This window comes from Cetorhinus maximus, unplaced genomic scaffold (genome assembly GCF_964194155.1).
Source record: "Cetorhinus maximus unplaced genomic scaffold, sCetMax3.hap1.1 HAP1_SCAFFOLD_2452, whole genome shotgun sequence".
In the NCBI taxonomy this organism is placed as follows: Eukaryota; Metazoa; Chordata; class Chondrichthyes; order Lamniformes; family Cetorhinidae; genus Cetorhinus; species Cetorhinus maximus.
Genome location: NW_027598390.1, coordinates 3,858 through 25,910, shown reverse-complemented (window position 1 = coordinate 25,910; position 22,053 = coordinate 3,858). Strand labels below are relative to the sequence as shown.

The following is a 22,053-nucleotide window of genomic DNA, read 5'->3' as shown; positions in this document are numbered from 1 at the left end:
GGGGCTGAATGGCCTCCTCCTGTCCCTGTGTACCCTTGTAGGGTTAATTCAGGATGAGTTTCAGGGCTGGATGACAGGAGATGAAAGCTTGATCAGCCTCGAAGTGAAACTTAAACCTCAACATCAAACATTGTCTGTACATTCCCCCCTGTTTCACTTTCAGCCCTCGTCACCACCCTTCTCCCTCCATCTTCTCCTCTGGAACCTGATACACCTGTGCTGACAGGCTCCAGATTCACTTTCCATTCATCAGCATTCCCGGGAAATGCCGCTCTCAGGTCTTGGTGTGGGGACTCTCCCCACCCACCCGCCCGACCCTGGGAGCCCAGGTGTAAGAGCAGGAGGAGGATGGAGCTTTGCAGAGATCAGGGCAAGAGCTGAGGAGGAGAACAGGAGCAACACTCGCTCGGGGATCGAAGGTAACGAGAGGGAGCAGCTCTCTCAGGGTCTGAGTGGATGTGGTGGGGACCACCTGTCAGTTAAAAGGGGCGCGAGGTGGGGTCGGGCGGTTTGATGATTTGCCCACTTAGGGTCATCGATGGAGCACTCGTCTGTTGTTTTATTTTCACTCTCTCTGTCTCTCTCTCTCCCTCCCTCTCTCTCCTCCGCCATTTTGCAGAGCGGCTGACAATGATCCGACCCCTTTCTCCCCTTTCACCCCCCCGTCCCCCACCACCTCCGAGCTCCCGCCCCTCTGAGAAGCTCCACTGGGCCCTGGGGTGAGTCTGAGGGGGTTTCATTCCGGGGTCGTTGGCGGGGAGTCTGGGAGGTTGGGGGGGGCGGCAGGGGTCACCCCGGAGTCACGGGGTTGCAGGGTCGCTCTGGGAATGCGTGGTCTCGCCAAAGTGGTCAGGGTTCAGTCTGTGGGTCGGGGGCGGGGGGTGGGGTGTCACACTGGGGTCGGTGGGGGTTCATTCTGAGGGTCGGGGGCGGCGCCCAGGGCCCCCTGGGTTGGCCAATCCGAGGGGTCGGGGGTCACTCTGGGCTGGCAGAGGTCAACCCGAGGGGTCAGGGTTGGCTCTGCATCAGTAGGGGTTGGATTTGAGGGCCAAGGGGTCGCTCTGGGCTGGTGGGTGTCAATCCGAGGGTCAGGGGGTCACTTGGGGTTTGCTGGGGTCAATCTGAGGATCAGGGGGTCATGGTGGGCGGCTCTGGGATGGTGGGGGGGGTCACTCTGCGTTCAGCGGTCACTCCAAGATGGTTCAGGGCCGCTATTGGTGGTTGTCAGGGCGTCGATCTGGATGGTCAGGGGTTGAAGCAAGGGTCACGGGGGGGGGTCACAATGGGTGCGTTAGGGGGTTGCTCTAGAGGTCAGGGGGCGAGATGTCCCGTGTAGCTGACCTGCACCCATGTGAATCCACGGGGGTTGAGTCTGGCGCCCGGGCAACTGAGGAGACTGGAGGTGAGACACATCTGCATCTCCGTCCGTGTCTGCATCTGCTTCTGATCCTGAGGGGGGCGGAAGAAACCCCCTCCCCCCGCCTTCCCCCTCAGTAAGAGTTACTCACAGGCTCACAGTTATACTGCTGCCCTCAGACGGGCTGTGCCGGTCCAGGTGGTTGCGAAGAGTGCTCGGTGTACCTCAGGCATCACCTGCCCTTCAAATCGCCAAGGGTGCCATGTTCCCCCACCCACCCCTCTATTCGGCCAGCAGAGGCCTCGCCAGCTGCAGTATAACTGCGACACCTATATGCTAGAATATTACTCATCAACAATAGTTGTTCTCAGGGCTATCCTGTGTACAGGGGTCAGCTAGAGGCTAATTGTTCTCAGGGCTATCCTGTGTACAGAGGTCAGCTAGAGGCTAATTGTTCTCAGGGCTATCCTGTGTACAGGGGTCAGCTAGAGGCTAATTGTTCTCAGGGCTATCCTGTGTACAGAGGTCAGCTAGAGGCTAATTGTTCTCAGGGCTATCCTGTGTACAGGGGTCAGCTAGAGGCTAATTGTTCTCAGGGCTATCCTGTGTACAGAGGTCAGCTAGAGGCTAATTGTTTTCAGGGCTATCCTGTGTACAGGGGTCAACTAGAGACTAATTGTTCTCAGGGCTATCCTGTGTACAGGAGTCAGCTAGAGGCTAATTGTTCTCAGGGCTATCCTGTGTACAGGGGTCAGCTAGAGGCTAATTGTTCTCAGGGCTATCCTATGTACAGGAGTCAACTAGAGGCTAATTGTTCTCAGGGCTATCCTGTGTACAGGGGTCAGCTAGAGGCTAATTGTTCTCAGGGCTATCCTGTGTACAGGAGTAGGCTAGAGGCTAATTGTTCTCAGGGCTATCCTGTATACAGGAGTCAGCTAGAGGCTAATTGTTCTCAGGGCTATCCTGTGTACAGGGGTCAGCTAGAGGCTAATTGTTCTCAGGGCTATCCTGTGTACAGGGGTCAGCTAGAGGCTAATTGTTCTCAGGGCTATCCTGTGTACAGAGGTCAGCTAGAGGCTAATTGTTTTCAGGGCTATCCTGTGTACAGGGGTCAACTAGAGACTAATTGTTCTCAGGGCTATCCTGTGTACAGGAGTCAGCTAGAGGCTAATTGTTCTCAGGGCTATCCTGTGTACAGGGGTCAGCTAGAGGCTAATTGTTCTCAGGGCTATCCTATGTACAGGAGTCAACTAGAGGCTAATTGTTCTCAGGGCTATCCTGTGTACAGGGGTCGCTAATTGTTCTCAGGGCTATCCTGTGTACAGAGGTCAGCTAGAGGCTAATTGTTTTCAGGGCTATCCTGTGTACAGGGGTCAACTAGAGACTAATTGTTCTCAGGGCTATCCTGTGTACAGGAGTCAGCTAGAGGCTAATTGTTCTCAGGGCTATCCTGTGTACAGGGGTCAGCTAGAGGCTAATTGTTCTCAGGGCTATCCTATGTACAGGGGTCAACTAGAGGCTAATTGTTCTCAGGGCTATCCTGTGTACAGGGTCAGCTAGAGGCTAATTGTTCTGAGGGCTATCCTGTGTACAGGAGTAGGCTAGAGGCTAATTGTTCTCAGGGCTATCCTGTATACAGGAGTCAGCTAGAGGCTAATTGTTCTCAGGGCTATCCTGTGTACAGGGGGTCAGCTAGAGGCTAATTGTTCTCAGGGCTATCCTGGTGTACAGGGGTCAGCTAGAGGCTAATTGTTCTCAGGGCTATCCTGTGTACAGAGTCAGCTTAGAGGCTAATTGTTCTCAGGCTATCCTGTATACAGGAGTCAGCTAGAGGCTAATTGTTCTCAGGCTATCCTGTGTACAGGGGTCCAGCTAGAGGCTAATTGTTCTCAGGGCTATCCTGTGTACAGAGGTCAGCTAGAGGCTAATTGTTCTCAGGGATATCCTGTATACAGGAGTCAGCTAGAGGCTAATTGTTCTCAGGGCTATCCTGCATACAGAGGTCAGCTAGAGACTAATTGTTCTCAGGGATATCCTGTGTATTGATGACAGTTAGGGGTTAATTGTTCTTCGGGATATCCTGTCTATGGAGGTCACCTAGAGACTAATTGCTCATAGGAACATTCTATCTATAGAGGTCAGCTGGAGTTGAATTGCCAATCAGAGATCAACTAGAGATTAATGGCCCATAGTGTCATCCTATGCACAGGAGTCCGCTAGAGAATAATTGTTTTTGGGGAAAATCCTGATTAGAGAGGTCAATTGGAGGCCAATTGTTCTTAGCAACGTCCTGTGTACAGAGGTCAGCTAGAGAGTAATTGCATGTGGAAAAATTCAGCTGCAGAGGTCACTGAGAGACTAATTGCTAATACTGGTGCATGAGACAACTTCTCATTCCATGCCCTGGAAGTATCATTGTGTTTATTGTGAAGGGGAACTGGGCAAATTGTGGGTCCCTCACGGAGAGGTGCATGGCTCGGGGGTCTCACACTCAATTTTCACCTCACTTTCACTCAGGCCATCGAGAGGCTTCTCCGAGCTCAACCTCTTCATCCAGACGATGCAGAAACTGGAGACGTTGGAAAATCCCAGGGCGAGAGAGCTGACAGAGGACGTGCTGCAGGCTCTGTACCAGATGTGGAGGAACATAAGCAAATGTCTTAAGTACCGGGGACGGGGCTTGCGAATCCGGGTGCTGGATCATGGGTCAGACACCAGAGGGCAGCAGATCATCTCATTCACAAAAGTGTGAGTGAGAGAAAGAGAGAGAGAGGTTTCTGAATGAGACATTGAGGGATTGTGGAGAGAGATTTATATCACTCCCTCGCCATCTCTTTCCCCTCAGTACTAACCCTCCGACAGTGCGGCGCTCCGTCAGCGCTGACCCTACGACAGTGCGGCGCTCCCTCAGCGCTGACCCTCCGACAGTGCGGCGCTCCCTCAGCACTGACCCTCCGACAGTGCGGCGCTCCCTCAGCGCTGACCCTCCGACAGTGCGGCGCTCCCTCAGCACTGACCCTCCGACAGTGCGGCGCTCCCTCAGCGCCGACCCTCCGACAGTGCGGAGCTCCCTCAGCACCCACCCTCCGACAGTGCAGCGCTCCCTCAGCGCTGACCCTCCGACAGTGCGGCGCTCCCTCAGCACTGACCCTCCGACAGTGCGGCGCTCCCTCAGCGCTGACCCTCCGACAGTGCGGCGCTCCCTCAGCGCTGACCCTCCGACAGCGCGGCGTTCCCTCAGCGCTGACCCTCCGACAGCGCGGTGCTCCCTCAGCACCGACCCTCCGACAGCGCGGCGTTCCCTCAGCGCCGACCCTCCGACAGCGCGGCGTTCCCTCAGCGCCGACCCTCCGACAGTGCGGCGCTCCCTCAGCGCCGACCTTCCGACAGTGCGGCGCTCCCTCAGCACCGACCCTCCGACAGTGCGGCGCTCCCTCGGCGCTGACCCTCCGACAGTGCGGCGCTCCCTCAGCGCTGACCCTCCGACAGCGCGGCGCTCCCTCAGCACTGCAACCGGTTAAATGGACTATGGGGCTCGTGTTTCTGGAGTGGGATCTCGGACCCACGACCTGTTCACTCAGAGGGTGGAGAGGGAACCTCCTGTGGTACATTGTTGGATCCAGTCCTTGTTTTGCAGAGAGCCAGTCCGATGATTACAATATGGACTGGGGCTTGTACAGGCATCAGTGCTGGATACAAAACATGGAGTGGATCAGCCTGGACTTTTGAGGAACAAAGGACAACATGATTTGGATCAAAATGAACGCTGAAGGTCAGATATAAAACATGGAATGGTTCAGAACTTAACAAAAAGGAATGGATTAGAATGGACATTGAGGGAGGATGTAAAACACGGAATACAATTGACTGCCTATTGAGGGTGAGATATCAAACACGGAATGGATCAGACTGGACTGTGAGGGTCAGGTGTAAAACATGGAATGGATCAGATTGGACTGTGAGGGTCAGATATAAAACACGGAATGGATCAGATTGGACTGTGGGTCAGATATAAAACACGGAATGGATCAGACTGGACTGTGGGTCAGATATAAATCACGGAATGGATCAGACTGGACTGTGAGGGTCAGATATAAAACATGGAATGGATCAGATTGGACTGTGGGTCAGATATAAAACACGGAATGGATCAGATTGGACTGTGAGGGTCGGATATAAAACACGGAATGGATCAGATTGGACTGTGGGTCAGATATAAAACACGGAATGGATCAGATTGGACAGTGAGGGTCAGATATAAAACACGGAATGGATCAGATTGGACTGTGAGGGTCAGATATAAAACACGGAATGGATCAGATTGGACTGTGGGTCAGATATAAAACACGGAATGGATCAGATTGGACTGTGAGGGTCGGATATAAAACACGGAATGGATCAGATTGGACTGTGGGTCAGATATAAAACACGGAATGGATCAGACTGGACTGTGGGTCAGATATAAAACACGGAATGGATCAGACTGGACTGTGGGTCAGATATAAAACATGGAATGGATCAGATTGGACTGTGGGTCAGATATAAAACACGGAATGGATCAGACTGGACTGTGAGGGTCAGATATAAAACATGGAATGGATCAGATTGGACTGTGGGTCAGATATAAAACACGGAATGGATCAGATTGGACAGTGAGGGTCAGATATAAAACACGGAATGGATCTTTCTGGACTGTGAGTGTCAGGCGTAAAACATGGAATGGATCAGATTGGACTGTAAGGGTCAGATATAAAACACGGAACGGGTCAGACTGGACTGTGAGGGTCAGATGGAAGACCTGGAATGTGTTAAATCGGTGTTGTCAGTGGATTCGGGCTGCGGCTGCATGGAGAAGAGACAGAAGCAGACGAGCGAGGTCACCAGACTCGATATAGCTGTCCTTCTTTTACTCTATCTGTAATTACACACACATCAGCTCAGTAAACACAAGTGTGGCTCTTCTTGGCGTTGGTGCCGCGAATCAGGTGAGACATGGACCAGTAGAGGCTGTCGTTGATGGTGCAGGGCGAGGTCTCCAGGTGGACCATCTCGACGCTCAGGTCCCACAGCGACTTGGCGGTGCACTCGTCCTGGGCGTAGTAAGCCACCTCCGACACCTCACAGTCTCTGTGGATCAGCAAAGAGCGAGACAGCGATTCAGAGGCGGGGGGGCAGCCAGAGAGCGGCGAGGGCTTGAAAATCAGCAGGATGGTGTTGATGGAGGTGGGAGGGTGTTTTCCACGGGTGCGCGTGGCAGTGGAGGCAAGTGGGGTAAGAGACTGAAATGAGGGGCTCCCCAACATAGGATAGTTACTGACAAATTCAGTAAATCAGCAGAGAGAGACACAGAGAGAGAGAGAGAGAGACACAGAGAGAGAGAGAGAAAGGCAGAGCAAGATAGAGAGAGAGAGAGACAGAGAGAGAGACAGAGAGACAGGAAGAGCGAGAGAGGGAGAGACAGAGAGCGAGGGGGAGAGAGAGAGAGACAGAAGGACAGTCAGAGCGATTGAGTGAGAGAGACGAGAGAGACAGAGAGAGATGAGAGAGAGAGACAGAGAGACAGGCAGAGCGAGAGAGAGATGAGAGAGGCAAGCAGAGGAAGAGAGACAGAGGGAGAGAGGAGAGAGAGAGAGAGTCAAGAGAGAGACGAGAGGGAGAGATGAGAGAGAAACAAATGAGAGAGAGAGACAGAGAGACAGGCTGCGTGAGAGTGAGAGAGAGACAGAGTGAGAGAGACAGAGAGAGAGAGAAACAGAGAGGGAGAAACAGAGAGTCAGGCTGCGTGAGAGTGAGAGACAGACAGAGAGAGAGAATAAGAGAGAGAGAAACAGAGACAGAGAAGAGAGAGAGAAAGACAGAGAGGGAGAGAAAGACAGAGAGGGAGAGAGAGACAGAGAGAGAGAGAGAGAGAGACAGAGAGGGAGGGGAGAGAGAGAGAGACAGAGACAGAGAGGGAGGGGGAGAGAGAGAGAGACAGAGACAGAGAGGGAGGGGGAGAGAGAGAGAGAGAGAGACAGAGAGGGAGAGAGAGAGAGAGTGAGAGAGAGAGAGACAGAGACAGAGAGGGGGAGAGAGAGAGAGAGAGTCAGGGAGAGAGAGAGAGAGATAGAGACAGAGACAGAGAGGGAGGGGGAGAGAGAGAGTCAGGGAGGGAGAGAGAGAGACAGAGAGAGAGAGAGAGAGACAGAGAGGGAGACAGATCTGAGGCGCTGTGCGGTGAGGAACTGACTCTCAATGAGTAAATTTCCTTTTCCCTACTCTCAGACCAGTTGTGGGTATGGGTATGGAGGGGGTGAGGGAGTTTAGTACAGGGTGACCTCCTCACCTGAAGTACTGTCCAGTGACAGTGTCGAGCTCTGGGGTCACAGCACAGTGGATGGTGGTCTGAGCCCCCTGCTTGGCAGTCTTAAGGCAAAAGTAAAATGGAGCAACGAGCAAACGCACCCAGATGGGCTGGTGGCACATCATATTGCGGGTCATATCGGTCCACAGAATCCCCGGGTGTACAGCATTCACCGTCACCCCTGTACCTGCAGATACAAGCGAAACAGAGACTGTATAACTTGCCAAAACTCTACAAACCACAACACCCAGCAACAGCACGGGGTTAGATACAGAGTAAAGCTCCCTCTACACTGTCCCCATCAAACACTCCCAGGACAGGTACAGCACGGGGTTAGATACAGAGTAAAGCTCCCTCTACACCGTCCCCATCAAACACTCCCAGGACAGGTACAGCACGGGGTTAGATACAGAGTAAAGCTCCCTCTACACCGTCCCCATCAAACACTCCCAGGACAGGTACAGCACGGGGTTAGATACAGAGTAAAGCTCCCTCTACACCGTCCCCATCAAACACTCCCAGGACAGGTACAGCACGGGGTTAGACGCGGAGTCCGAACTTAAATGGGGCCTGAGCGTTTGGCCGTGGTAGCGCTAGGCCCAAAAGCCTGAGACTAAATTTGTGAGGTTGGGCCTGGGGGAGGTTCCTGAACACAAAGCTCTCTGCCCTGTGCCCGAGTTCCGAGGGGGAGCTAGGGAGGGGGCACAACACAGTAAAAAGGCCCCCCTAATGAAAGACGCCCTCACCCCCGCCAACGCCCGGTAGGCGTTGCCCTTGACGATGGCCAGGCCCCAGTACCTTGCAGTCTCTGTGCGAGCTCCCTGGTGAAGAGGACATTGGCCAGCTTGCTTTGGCAGTAGGCGACCAGCGGATCGTAGCACTCCTTCATGTTAATGTCGTTGAAGCGGATTTTACCTGCGGGAGAGAGGAGGAGGGTTCAACGTTAGCCGGGCGGTGGAGGGAGGGGATGGATGGACGGCGACGAGGGGGGAGGACGGGTCAGGCACACTCTCCGACCCACCCCCACCTCAGGACGTCCCAGACCGCCTCGCAGCCGCCGGAGGGGCTTTCCCTGATGAAGCCCGGTCACTGCCGTCAGGTGGGAAACGTCGGCGCGCACAGCAAGATCCCACAGGCGGCCCACGTCATAAATGGCCCGCCTGAGAGCGCGGGAGCGGGATTACCGTCCCATCCTGAAAGACGGTTGGTGGTCTCCTCGGCGCTGACCCTCCGACAGCGCGGCGCTCCCTCAGCGCTGACCCTCCGACAGTGCGGCGCTCCCTCAGCGCTGACCCTCCGATAGTGCGGCGCTCCCTCAGTACTGACCCTCCGACAGTGAGGCGCTCCCTCAGCACTGACCCTCCGACAGCGCACCCCTCCCTCTGCTCTGACCCTCCCACAGTACGGCGCTACCTCAGCACTGACCCTCCGACAGCGCAGCGCTCCCTCAGCACTGACCCTCCGACAGTGCGGCACTCCCTCAGCCCTGACCCTCCGACAGTGCGGCACTCCCTCAAAACTGACTCTCCGACAGCGCAGCGCTCCCTCAGTACTGACCCTCCAACAGCGCAGCACTCTCTCAGGACTGAACCTCCGACAGTGCGGCGTTCCCTCAGCACTGACCCTCCGACAGTGCGGCGCTCCCTCAGCACTGACCCTCCGACAGTGCGGCTCTCCCTCAGCACTGACCCTCCTACAGTGCGGCGCTCCCTCAGCGCTGACCCTCCGACAGTGCGGCGCTCCCTCAGCGCTGACCCTCCGACAGTGTGGCGCTCCCTCAGCGCTGACCCTCCGACAGTGCGGCGCTCCCTCAGCGCTGACCCTCCGACAGTGTGGCGCTCCCTCAGCGCTGACCCTCCGACAGTGCGGCGCTCCCTCAGCGCTGACCCTCCGACTGTGGTCGAAAGGGTCGGCCTTTTTCTCTTGGCCAAGCCTGGGTAAAGCCTTCTCTTGCAGGCCGGGGAACCTGGGCAGGCCGAACTGCTTGGCAACGATGAGGTCAGTACTCCAGCCCCTGCCCGCACCACCCCACCTCCACCCTGGGGCCTCCCTGAGGGACGCAGACTGACCAATCCTGTGGGCCCGGCTCGAGACGTTGATGACACGGCTGGGCGCGCTGGACTTGAGCTGGTCCAGGAGGAGGATGGTCAGCAGGAAGTGGCCAAAGTGGTTGACACCGATCTGCATCTCGAAACCGTCCTCGGTCACCTCCCTTGGACCAATGGCAGCGCCTGGAGGACGAGAGAGAGAGAGTGAGTGAGACAGACAGAGACAGAGACAGAGAGAGAGAGAGAGAGAGAGACAGAGAGAGAGAGAGAGAGAGAGAGACAGAGAGAGAGTGAGACAGAGAGAGAGAGTGAGAGAGAGAGAGTGAGACAGAGAGTGAGACAGAGAGAGAGAGAGAGAGAGACAGAGAGAGAGAGTGAGAGAGACAGAGAGAGAGAGTGAGAGAGAGAGTGAGAGAGAGAGAGTGAGACAGAAAGTGAGACAGAGAGAGAGAGAGAGAGAGAGAGTGAGAGAGACAGAGAGAGACAGAGACAGAGAGAGAGACAGAGAGAGAGAGAGTGAGACAGAGAGAGAGAGAGAGAAGAGAGACAGAGAGAGAGAGAGTGAGACAGAGAGAGAGAGAGAGAGAGACAGAGAGATAGAGAGAGAGAGACAGAGAGATAGAGAGAGAGAGACAGAGAGAGAAACAGACAGAGAGAGAGAGATAGGGATAGAGAGACAGAGATAGAGAGACAGAGAGAGAAACAGAGAGAGAAACAGAGAGAAAAACAGAGAGAGAGACAGAGAGACAGAGAGAGACAGGATGAGAGGGACAGAGAGAGAGAGAAATAGAGACAGAGACAGAGAGAGATGGATAGAGAGGGGCAGAGCGAGAGAGATTGAGACAGAGATGGACAGAGAGGGGAAGAGAGAGAGATAGATAGAGACAGAGATGGATAGAGAGGGGCAGAGAGAGAGAGTGGGACAGAGACAGACAGAGAGAGAGAGGGAGAGACAGAGAGAGACGGAGAGGGAGAGGGGGGTAAAGCCAGGGAGGGGAACAGAGTTTGCAGGGAGGAAATGGGACATATAAAAAAACTCCCATTTCTACACAGCCTCAGGCCCGTCACAAAGCGCTTCACGGCCGGCGACTGAGGTCCTTTTTGAAGAGCGGTGGCTATTCTGATGTAGGAAAGGCCAATTTGCGCACCGCAAGATCCCACAAATAACAGCGTGGCGAATGGCCCAGATCGCCGCCTTCTCTCGCGGTGAGAGGCGCTGGAGCAGTCGGGGTGGAGGGAGAGCTGTTCCCACCCTCCCTGGCCCCCCCCCCCCCCCCCCCCCCCCACCCCCGCAAAGCCCCTCCCCAGCAACAACGCCGATCTCTGTCCCGGACACCACACGTCCTCTGTCACTCCCGCCTCACTCACAGCTGCCACAGTTGTCGCAGTGATAGGTGGGTGGGTGGGTGGGGTGGGGTGGGGGTGATGAAGGGCATGGAATATCATTGATATTTTTCCAGCTTTCGATCCCCAGGGCCAACCTCCACACTCCTCAAGGCAGCAAAGCTCTGGGTAACCTGCGATGCAACACATGGTCGAAGTGCCCTGGTCTTTTTGGCATAGATCTCCCTCCCCTGCCTGCTTAACTCTTTACTGGGTTGAATAGCCAATTGTCAAACCCGACACGCTTAACTCGGAACCTAATCCTAACCCCTAAACCCAACCCCCACCCTAACCCCAACCCCAACCCCAACCCTAACCCTAACCCTAACCCTAATCCTAACCCTAGACCCTAACCCTATCCCTAACCTTAACCCTAACACTAACCCTAACCCCTGACCCTAACCCTAACACTAACCCTAATCCTAACCCCTAACCCCAACCCCAACCCCTAACCCTAACCCTAACCCTAACCCTAACCCTAACACTCACCCCAACCCTAACCCTAACCCTGACCCTGACTCTAACACTAACCCTAACACTCACCCTCACACCAACCTTAACCCTAGCCCTAACCCTGACCCTAACACTCACCCTAACCCTAACCCTAACCCTAACCCTGACCCTAACCCTCACCCCAACCCTAACCCCTAACCCTAACCCTCACCCTAACCCTGACCCTAACCCTAACCTTGACCCTAACCCTCACCCCAACCCTAACCCCTAACCCTAACCCTAACCCTCACCCCAACCCTAACCCCTAACCCTAACCTTGACCCTAACCCTCACCCCAACCCTAACCTTTAACCCTAAACCTCACCCCAACCCTAACCCTAACCCTCACCCCAACACCTAACCCTAACCCTGACCCTAACCCTCACACCAACCCTAACCCTGACCCTAACCCCAACCCTAACCATAACCCTGACCCTAAACCTCATCCCAACCCTAACCCCTAACCTTGACCCTAACCCTCACCCCAACCCTAACCCTAACCCCACCCCTGACCCTAACCCCCACCCCAACCCTAGCCCTAACCCGTAACCCTGACCTTAACACTCACCCCAACCCTGACCCTAACCCTGACCCTGACCCTAACCCCTAACCCTGACCCTAACCCTCACCCCAACCCTAATCCCTAACCCTAACCGTGACCCATACCCTCACCCTCACCCTAACCCTCACCCTCACCCTAACCCTCACCTGAACCCTAACCACTAACCCCTAACGCCTAACGCCTAACCCGAACCCTAACCCTAATGCCCAATATCAAACATCGAACTCTTACTCCAACATCGAACCCTCACCCCCAACATCAAACCCTCATCCCCAACATCTAAACCTTGCCTCAACATCGAACCCTCATCCCCAACATCCACTCCTCACCCCAACTTCGAACCCTCACCCCCAACATCAAACTCTTACTCCAACATCCAACCCTTACCCCAACATCGAACCCTCATCCCCAACATCCACACCTCGCCCCAACATCCAACCCTCACCCCCAACATCCAACCCTCACCCCAACATCCAACCCTCACCCCCAACATCGAACTCTTACCCCAACATCAAACTCTTACCCCAACATCCAACCCTCACCCCAACATCCAACCCTCACCCCCAACATCAAACTCTTACCCCAACATCCAACCCTCACCCCCAACATCAAACTCTTACCCCAACATCCAACCCTCAACCCAACATCCAACCCTCACCCCCAACATCAAACTCTTACCCCAACACCCAACCCTCAACCCAACATCCAACCCTCACCCCCAACATCAAACTCTTACCCCAACACCCAACCCTTACCCCAACATGGAACCCTCACCCCCAACATCAAACTCTTACCCCAACATCCAACCCTCAACCCCAACATCCAACCCTCACCGCCAACATCGAACTCTTACCCCAACACCCAACCCTCACCCCCAACATGGAACCCTCCCCCAACATCAAAGCCTCACCCCCAACATCAAACTCTTGCCCCAACATCCAACCCTCATCCCCAACATCCAACCCTTACCCCAAACACCAACCTCTTACACCTACCTTTGAACCTCCAGGTCCTTACCTCTCACCCCCACCACCGAAACGCTCCCTCCCCGGTTACCCCAGCCCCCACCTCCCCCCGCTCTCACCTGCGTTGTTGATGAGGATGTCGACGCGGTCCTCGTTCTGCGCCACCTCCTTGGCGAAGCACTGGATGGAGTCGAGCGAGGCCAGGTCAAGCCTGTACACCACGATGTTGTTGTTGCAGACGCTCACCCTCATCTGCTCCGCCACCAGCTCGCTCTTCTCCAGGTCCCGGCACGCCATGATCACCCGGGCACCTGGGGAGGGAGGGGGGCACAGACCATGGACAGGTGGGATGGGGGGCCAGACCAGTAGGGAGAGGAAGGAGGGGGTGGGTGGTGGGGGGGCGACTCCAGTCGGAGGGTGGGTAAGAGAAGGCGGCGCTGCCCCTCTCTCTCTCTCATGGGCGGAATCAGGGCATGGGCGCATGGGAGGGGGGGGTCAGTTTATGGGGAGTACTGCCCTCTGAGGGGGCGGTTGATGAGGGGCACTGCCCTCTGAGGGGGCGGTTGATGAGGGGCACTGCCCTCTGAGGGGGCGGTTGATGAGGGGCACTGCCCTCTGAGGGGGTAGTTGATGAGGGGCACTACCCTCTGAGGGGGTAGTTGATGAGGGGCACTACCCTCTGAGGGGGTGGTTGATGAAGGGCACTGCCCTCTGAGGGGGTAGTTGATGAGAGGCACTGCCCTCTGAGGGGGTAGTTGATGAAGGGCACTGCCCTCTGAGGGGGTAGTTGATGAGAGGCACTGCCCTATGAGGGGTAGTTGATGAGGGGCACAGCCATCTGAGGGGGTAGTTTATGAGGGGCACTGCCCTCTGAGGGGGTAGTTGATGAAGGGCAATGCCCTCTGAGGGGGTAGTTGATGAGGAGCACTGCCTTCTGATGGGGTAATTTATGAGGGGCACACTGCCTCACTGAGGGGGTGGTTTATGGGGCACACTGCCCTCTGAGGGGGGTTTATGAGGGGCACTGCCCTCTGAGGGAGTGCTTTATAAGGGGCACTGCCCTCTGGTGGGGCAGTTGATGAAGGGCACTGCCCTCTGAGGGGGTAGTTGATGAGGGGCACAGTCCTCTGAGGGGGTAGTTAATGAGGGGCACTACCCTCTGAGGGGGTAGTTGAGAGGGGCAATGCCCTCTGAGGGGGTAGTTGATGAGGGGCACAGCCCTCTGAGGGGGTAGTTGATGAGGAGCACTGCCCTCTGAGGGGGTAGTTGATGAGGGGCACTGCCCTCGGAGGGGGTAATTTATGAGGGGCACACTGCCCCACTGAGGGGGTGGTTTATGGTGCACACTGCCCTCTGAGGGGGGTTTATGAGGGGCACTGCCCTGAGGGGGCAGTTGATGAAGGGCACTGCCCTCTGAGGGGGTAGGTTATGAGGGGCACTGCCCTCTGAGGGGGTAGTTGATGAGGGGCACAGTCCTCTGAGGGGGTAGTTGATGAGGGGCACTGCCCTCTGAGGGGGTAGTTGATGGGGGCACTGCCCTCTGAGGGGGTAGTTGAGAGGGGCAATGCCCTCTGAGGGGGTAGTTGATGAGAGGCACTGCCCTCTGAGGGGGTAAGTGATGAGGGGCACTGCCCTCTGAGGGGGTAGTTGATGAGGGGCTCTGCCCTCTGAGGGGGTAGTTGATGAGAGGCACTGCCCTCTGAGGGGGTAGTTGATGAGGGGCACTGCCCTCTGAGGGGGTAGTTGATGAGGGGCACTGCCCTCTGAGGGGGTAGTTGATGAAGGGCACTGCCCTCTGAGGGGGTAGTTGATGAGAGGCACTGCCCTCTGAGGGGGTAGTTGATGAGGGGCACAGCCCTCTGAGGGGGTAGTTGATGAGGAGCACTGCCCTCTGAGGGGGTAGTTGATGAGGGGCACTGCCCTCGGAGGGGGTAATTTATGAGGGGCACACTGCCCCACTGAGGGGGTGGTTTATGGGGGCACTGCCCTCTCAGGGGGTAGTTGAGAGGGGCAATGCCCTCTGAGGGGGTAGTTGATGAGGGGCACTGCCCTCTGAGGAGGCAGTTTATGAGGGGAACTGCCCTCTGAGGGGGGTTTATGAGGGGCACTGCCCTCTGAGGGGGTAGTTGATGGGGGCACTGCCCTCTCAGGGGGTAGTTGAGAGGGGCAATGCCCTCTGAGGGGGAGTTGATGAGGGGCACTGCCCTCTGAGGGGGTAGTTAATGAGGGGCACTGCCCTCTGAGGGGGTAGTTGAGAGGGGCAATGCCCTCTGAAGGGGTAGTTGATGAGGGGTACTGCCCTCTGAGGGGGTGGTTGATGAGGGGCACTGCCCTCTGAGGAGGCAGTTTATGAGGGGAACTGCCCTCTGAAGGGGTGGTTTATGAGGGGCACTGCCCTCTGAGGGGGTAGTTGATGAGCGGCACTGCCCTCTGAGGGGGTGGTTTATGAGGGGCACTGCCCTCTGATGGGTAGTTGATGAGGGGCACTGCCCTCTGAGGGTATAGTTGATGAGGGGCACTGCCCTCTGAGGGGTAGTTGATGATTGGCACTGCCCTCTGAGGGTGTAGTTGATGAGGGGCAATGCCCTCTGAGGGGGTGGTGTTGAGGGGCACTGCCCTCTGAGGGGGTAGTTGAGAGGGGCACTGCCCTCTGAGGGGGTGGTTGGTGAGGGGCACTGCCCTCTGAGGGTGTAGTTGATGGGGGGCACAGCCCTCTGAGGGGGTAGTTGATGAGGGGCACTGCCCTCTGAGGGGGCAGTTTATGAGGGGCACTGCACTCTGAGGGGGTGGTTGGTGAGGGGCACTGCCCTCTGAGGGTGTAGTTGATGAGGGGCAATGCCATCTGAGGGGGTAGTTGATGAGGGGCACTGCCCTCTGAGGTAGTAGTTGTTGAAGGGCACTGCCCTCTGAGGGGGTAGTTGAGAGGGGCAATGCCCTCTGAGGGGGTGGTTGATGAGGGGAACTGCCCTCTGAAGGGGTAGTTAATGAGGGGCACTGCCCTCCTAGGGGGTAGTTGATGAGGGGCACTGCCCTCTGAGGGGTAGTTGATGTGAGGCACTGCCCACTGAGGGAGCAGTTTATGAGGGGCACTGCCCTCTGAGGGTGTTTTAGGAGGGGCATAGCCCTCTGAGGGGGTAGGTTATGAGGGGCACTGCCCTCTGACGGGTAGTTGATGAGGGGCACTGCCCTCTGAGGTGTTAGTTGATGTGGGTCACTGCCCTCAGAGGGGGTAGTTGATGAGGGGCACTGCCCTCTGAGGGGGTAGTTGAGAGGGGCAATGCCCTCTGAAGGGGTAGCTGATGAGGGGTACTGCCCTCTGAGGGGGTAGTTGATGAGGGGCACTGCCCTCTGAGGGGTAGTTGATGTGGGGCACTGCCCTCTGAGGGGGCAGTTTATGAGGGGCACTGCCCTCTGAGGGGGTACTTGATGAGGGGCACTGCCCTCTGACGGAGTAGTTTATGAGGGGCACGGCCCTCTGATGGGTAGTTGATGAGGGGCACTGCCCTCTGAGGGGTTAGTTGATGTGGGGCACTGCCCTCTGAGGGGGCAGTTTATGCAGGGCACTGTGCCCTCTGAGGGGGTAGTTGATTTGGGGCATTGCCCTCTGAGGAGGTAGTTGATTAGGGGCATTGCCCTCTGAGGGAGCAGTTTATGAGGAGCACTGCCCTCTGAGGGGGCGGTTTATGAGAGGCAATGACCTCTGAGGGGGGTTTATGAGGAGCAATGCCCTCTGAGGGGGCAGTTTATGAAGGGCACTGCCCTCTGAGGGGGTAGTTGATGAGGGGAACTGCCCTCTGAGGGGGTAGTTGATGAGGGGCACTGCCCTCTGAGGAGTAGTTGATGAGGGGCACTGCCCTCTGAGGGGGCAGTTGATGAGGGGCACTGCCCTCTGAGGGGTAGTTGATGAGGGGCACTGCCCTCTGAGGGGGTAGTTGATTAGGGGCATTGCCCTCTGAGGGGGTAGTTGATTAGGGGCATTGCCCTCTGGGGGGGTAGTTGATGAGGGGCACTGCCCTCTGAGGGGTAGTTGATGAGGGGCACTGCCCTCTGAGGGGGTAGTTGATGTGGGGCACTGCCCTCTGAGGTGGCAGTTTATGAGGGGCACTGCCCTCTGAGGGGGTAGTTGATTAGGGGCATTGCCCTCTGAGGGGGTAGTTGATGAGGGGCACTGCCCTCTGAGGGGGTAGTTGATGAGGGGCACTGCCCTCTGAGGGGTAGTTGATGAGAGGAACTGCCCTCTGAGGGGGTAGTTGATGAGGGGCAGTGCCCTCTGAGGGGTAGTTGATGTGGGGCACTGCCCTCTGAGGGGGCAGTTTATGAGGGGCACTGCCCTCTGAGGGGGTACTTGATGAGGGGCACTGCCCTCTGATGGGGTAGTTTATGAGGGGCACGGCCCTCTGACGGGTAGTTGATGAGGGGCACTGCCCTCTGAGGTGTTAGTTGATGAGGGGCACTGTGCCCTCTGAGGGGTTAGTTTATTTGGGGCATTGCCCTCTGAGGGGGTAGTTGATTAGGGGCATTGCCCTCTGAGGGGGTAGTTGATGAGGGGCACTGCCCTCTGAGGGGTAGTTGATGAGGGACACTGCCCTCTGAGGGGGTAGTTGATGTGGGGCACTGCCCTCTGAGGGGATAGTTGATGAGGGGCACTGCCCTCTGAGGGGGAGGTTGATGCGGCACAGCCCTCTGAGGGGGTGGTTGATGGGGGCACTGCCCTCTGAGGGGGTGGCTGATGAGGGCCACTGCCCTCTGAGGGGGTAATTTATGAGGGGCTCTGCCCTTTGAGGGGTAGTTGATGAGGGGCACTGCGCTCTGACAAGGTAGTTGATGAGGGACACCGCCCTCTGAGGGGGTAGTTGATGAGGGGCACTGCCCTCTGAGGGGGTAGTTGATGAGAGGCACTGCCCTCTGAGGGGTAGTTGATGAGGGGCACTGCCCTCTGAGGGGGTAGTTGATGAGGGGCACTGCTCTCTGAGGGGTAGTTGATGAGGGGCACTGCCCTCTGAGGGGGTACTTGATGAGGGGCACTGCCCTCTGAGGTGTTAGTTGATGTGGGGCACTGCCCCTTGAAGGAGTAGTTGATGAGGGGCACTGCCCTCTGAGGGGGTAGTTGATGAGGGGCACTGCCCCTTGAGGGAGTAGTTGATGAGGGGCACTGCCCTCTGAGGGAGTAGCTGATGTGGGGCACTGCCCTCTGAGGGGGTAGTTGATGAGGGGCACTGCCCTCTGAGGGGGTAGTTGATGAGGGGCACTGCCCTCTGAGGGGTAGTTGATGAGGGGCACTGCCCTCTGAGGGGGTAGTTGATTAGGGGCATTGCCCTCTGAGGGGGTAGTTGATGAGGGGCACTGCCCTCTGAGGGGGTAGTTGATTAGGGGCATTGCCCTCTGAGGGGGTAGTTGATGAGGGGCACTGCCCTATGAGGGGGTAGTTGATGAGGGGCACTGCCCTCTGAGGGGGAGGTTGATGCGGCACAGCCCTCTGAGGGGGTGGTTGATGGGGGCACTGCCCTCTGAGGGGGTGGTTGATGAGGGCCACTGCCCTCTGAGGGGGTAATTTATGAGGGGCTCTGCCCTTTGAGGGGGTAGTTGATGAGGGGCACTGCCCCTTGAGGGAGTAGTTGATGAGGGGCACTGCCCTCTGAGGGGGTAGTTGATGAGGGGCACTGCCCTCTGAGGGGTTAGTTGATGAGGGGCACTGCCCCTTGAGGGAGTAGTTGATGAGGGGCACTGCCCTCTGAGGGAGTAGTTGATGAGGGGCACTGCCCCTTGAGGGAGTAGTTGATGAGGGGCACTGCCCTCTGAGGGAGTAGTTGATGAGGGGCACTGCCCTCTGAGGGGGCAGTTTATGAGAGGAACTGCCCTCTGAGGGGGTAGTTGATGAGGGGCACTGCCCTCTGAGGGGTAGTTGATGAGGGGCACTGCCCTCTGAGGGAGTAGTTGATGAGGGGCACTGCCCCTTGAGGGAGTAGTTGATGAGGGGCACTGCCCTCTGAGGGAGTAGTTGATGAGGGGCACTGCCCTCTGAGGGGGCAGTTTATGAGGGGAACTGCCCTCTGAGGGGGTAGTTGATGAGGGGCACTGCCCTCTGAGGGGTAGTTGATGAGGGGCACTGCCCTCTGAGGGAGTAGTTGATGAGGGGCACTGCCCCTTGAGGGAGTAGTTGATGAGGGGCACTGCCCTCTGAGGGAGTAGTTGATGAGGGGCACTGCCCTCTGAGGGGGCAGTTTATGAGGGGAACTGCCCTCTGAGGGGGTAGTTGATGAGGGGCATTGCCCTCTGAGGGGCTGGTTGATGAGGGGCACTGCCCTCTGAGGGGGGCAGTTCACGAGGGGCACTGCCCTCTGAGGGGGTGGTTGATGAGGGGCACTGCCCTCTGAGGGGGGCAGTTCATGAGGGGCACAATGCCCCTCTGAGGAGGGGGGTGCCAGTTTATGGGGCACGCCTGCCTCCGATGGGTGGGCTAAAGGATTTGCCCTCAGCCTGGGGAGGGTGAGGCAGTGAGTGGGATGCACTGCGCCCTGGGGGGCGCGGTGTGGGGCGGGGTTGGGCTGGGGGGACAGCTGGCAGGGCCCCCATCCCACCTCCTTACCTCGTTTCGCCAGGTCCCGCGCGGTCTCCCGGCCGATGCCGCTGTTGGCGCCAGTGATGATGACGGTTTTACCGTCCATACGCTTGGTGCACCGACAGGTACCTCCGGCCAGCCAGCTCCGCAGCATCAGGACACTCGCGCCTGCGGCACAGAACAGGGGTCACCACAGGGGCAAAGCACGAAACTGACCAGCCCCCTTCATCCAGCCCGCCCTCCACCCAAGGGTCAGTGCTGAGGGAGCGCCGCACTGTGGGAGGGTCAGTGCTGAGGGAGCGCCGCACTGTGGGAGGGTCAGTGCTGAGGGAGCGCCGCACTGTGGGAGGGTCAGTGCTGAGGGAGCGCCGCACTGTGGGAGGGTCAGTGCTGAGGGAGCGCCGCACTGTCGGAGGGTCGGCGCTGAGGGAGCGCCGCACTGTCGGAGGGTCGGCGCTGAGGGAGCGCCGCACTGTCGGAGGGTCGGCGCTGAGGGAGCGCCGCACTGTCGGAGGGTCGGCGCTGAGGGAGCGCCGCACTGTCGGAGGGTCGGCGCTGAGGGAGCGCCGCACTGTTGGAGGGTCGGCGCTGAGGGAGCGCCGCATTGTCGGAGGGTCGGCGCTGAGGGAGCGCCGCACTGTCGGAGGGTCAGCGCTGAGGGAGCGCCGCAATGTCGGAGGGTCAGTGCTGGGGGAGCGCCGCACTGTCGGAGGGTCAGCGCTGAGGGAGCTCCGCACTGTCGGAGGGTCAGTTCTGAGGGAGCGCCGCACTGTCGGAGGGTCAGCGCTGAGGGAGCGCCGCACTGTCGGAGGGTCAGCGCTGAGGGAGCGCCGCACTGTCGGAGTTGTCCTCTTTAGGTTAAACCCAAAGCCCCTGTCCTCCCCCTCAAGTGAACATAAAAGATGCCTTGGCCTCCCTTGGCAGAAGGGCCAGAGAATGGGGCTGATTTCCCACGCGTTCGGGTCCATATGTGGATTTCTCAGTCCAACAGCCATCCAGATTAACTGGCCCTCAAACCTCGTGCCCAGCTACAATCACCTTCACTATTCATCCCTTCACCCGATAGCAAAGCCCACTGGCCAGTACCCCTCGTTCTCACATTGTCTGAATATCATGTTGCTTGGCTCTCTCATTCTCATTCACTCTCTGCCCGTCATGCAATCTTTCTTCTACCTCTCTCTCCTGTTCTCTCACTCTGTCACTCCCTCGCTCTCTCTCTCTCTCCCTCTCAGCATCAACTTGAATTCATGTCACAGCCTTAACTCGACTCAGGGGCATTTCACGGGAGAGTAAATCAGGCAGAATCTGACCCCAGGCCACGTGTGGAGATATTAGGGACAGGGGACCAAAAGCTCGGTCAGAGGGGTTGTTTATTAAGGAGACTCTTAAAGGAGGGGAGAGAGAGGGAGAGAGAGAGAAAGACAGAGAGAGACTGGGAGAGAGAGAGACAGAAAGAGAGAGGGGGAGGGGGGCTGGAGGAGGTTAGAGAGATAGGGAGGGTTGTAGGGGCTGGACGAGGCTACAGAGATAGGGAGGGTTGTAGGGGCTGGAGGAGGTTACAGAGTTAGGGAGGGGTGTAGGGGCTGGAGGAGGTTACAGAGATAGGGAGGGGTGTAGGGGCTAGAGGAGGTTACAGAGATAGGGAGGGTTGTCGGGGCTGGAGGAGGTTACAGAGATAGGGAGGGTTGTAGGGGCTGGAGGAGGTTACAGAGATAGGGAGGGGTGTAGGGGCTGGAGGAGGTTACAGAGATAGGGAGGGTTGTAGGGGCTGGAGGAGGTTACAGAGATAGGGAGGGTTGTAGGGGCTGGAGGAGGTTATAGAGAAAGGGAGGGTTGTAGGGGCTGGAAGAGGTTAGAGAGATAGGGAGGGTTGCAGGGGCTGGAGGAGGGTACAGAGATAGGGAGGGTTGTAGGGGCTGGAGAAGGTTACAGAGATAGGGAGGGTTGTAGGGGCTGGAGGAGGTTACAGATAGAGGGAGGGGTGTAGGGGCTGGAGGAGGTTACAGAGATAGGGAGGGTTGTAGGTGCTGGAGGAGGTTACAGAGATAGGGAGGGTTGTAGGGGCTGGAGGAGGTTACAGAGATAGGGAGGGTTGTAGGGGCTGGAAGAGTTTAGAGAGATAGGGAGGGTTGTAGGGGCTGGAGGAGGTTACAGAGAGGGAGGGGTGTAGGTGGCTGGAGGAGGTTACAGAGATAGGGAGGGTTGTAGGGGCTGGAGGAGGTTACAGAGATAGGGAGGGATGTAGGGGCTGGAAGAGGTTAGAGAGATAGGGAGGGGTGTAGGGGCTGGAGGAGGTTACAGAGATAGGGAGGGTTGTAGGGTCTGGAGGAGGTTACAGAGATAG

General features: G+C 57.3%; 1 protein-coding gene across 1 annotated transcript; it reads right to left on the bottom strand.

The window, feature by feature from the left end:
- Positions 1–5,892: 5,892 nt before the first annotated feature.
- LOC144677351 (retinol dehydrogenase 12-like) lies at positions 5,893–21,001 on the bottom strand. The gene is made up of 6 exons (XM_078537488.1): positions 19,737–21,001; positions 13,270–13,461; positions 9,770–9,931; positions 8,499–8,615; positions 7,683–7,887; positions 5,893–6,484 (listed from the first exon to the last, which is right to left on the bottom strand). Exons 1-6 carry the CDS (start codon positions 19,861–19,863, stop codon positions 6,295–6,297), a joined length of 993 nt encoding a protein of 330 aa, XP_078393614.1. The 5' UTR covers positions 19,864–21,001; the 3' UTR covers positions 5,893–6,294.
- Positions 21,002–22,053: the final 1,052 nt, after the last annotated feature.

Bases quoted from the DNA above. Each gene is read 5' to 3' on its own strand.
- LOC144677351 (XM_078537488.1), bottom strand. From the start codon at position 19,863: ATGCTGCGGAGCTGGCTGGCCGGAGGTACCTGTCGGTGCACCAAGCGT. The intron at 8,616-9,769 runs GTCAGTCTGCGT...TCTCTCCCGCAG, and splicing joins GAGCCGGGCCCACAGGATTG to GTAAAATCCGCTTCAACGAC. The intron at 6,485-7,682 runs GTGAGGAGGTCA...GCTGATCCACAG, and splicing joins GTCACTGGACAGTACTTCAG to AGACTGTGAGGTGTCGGAGG.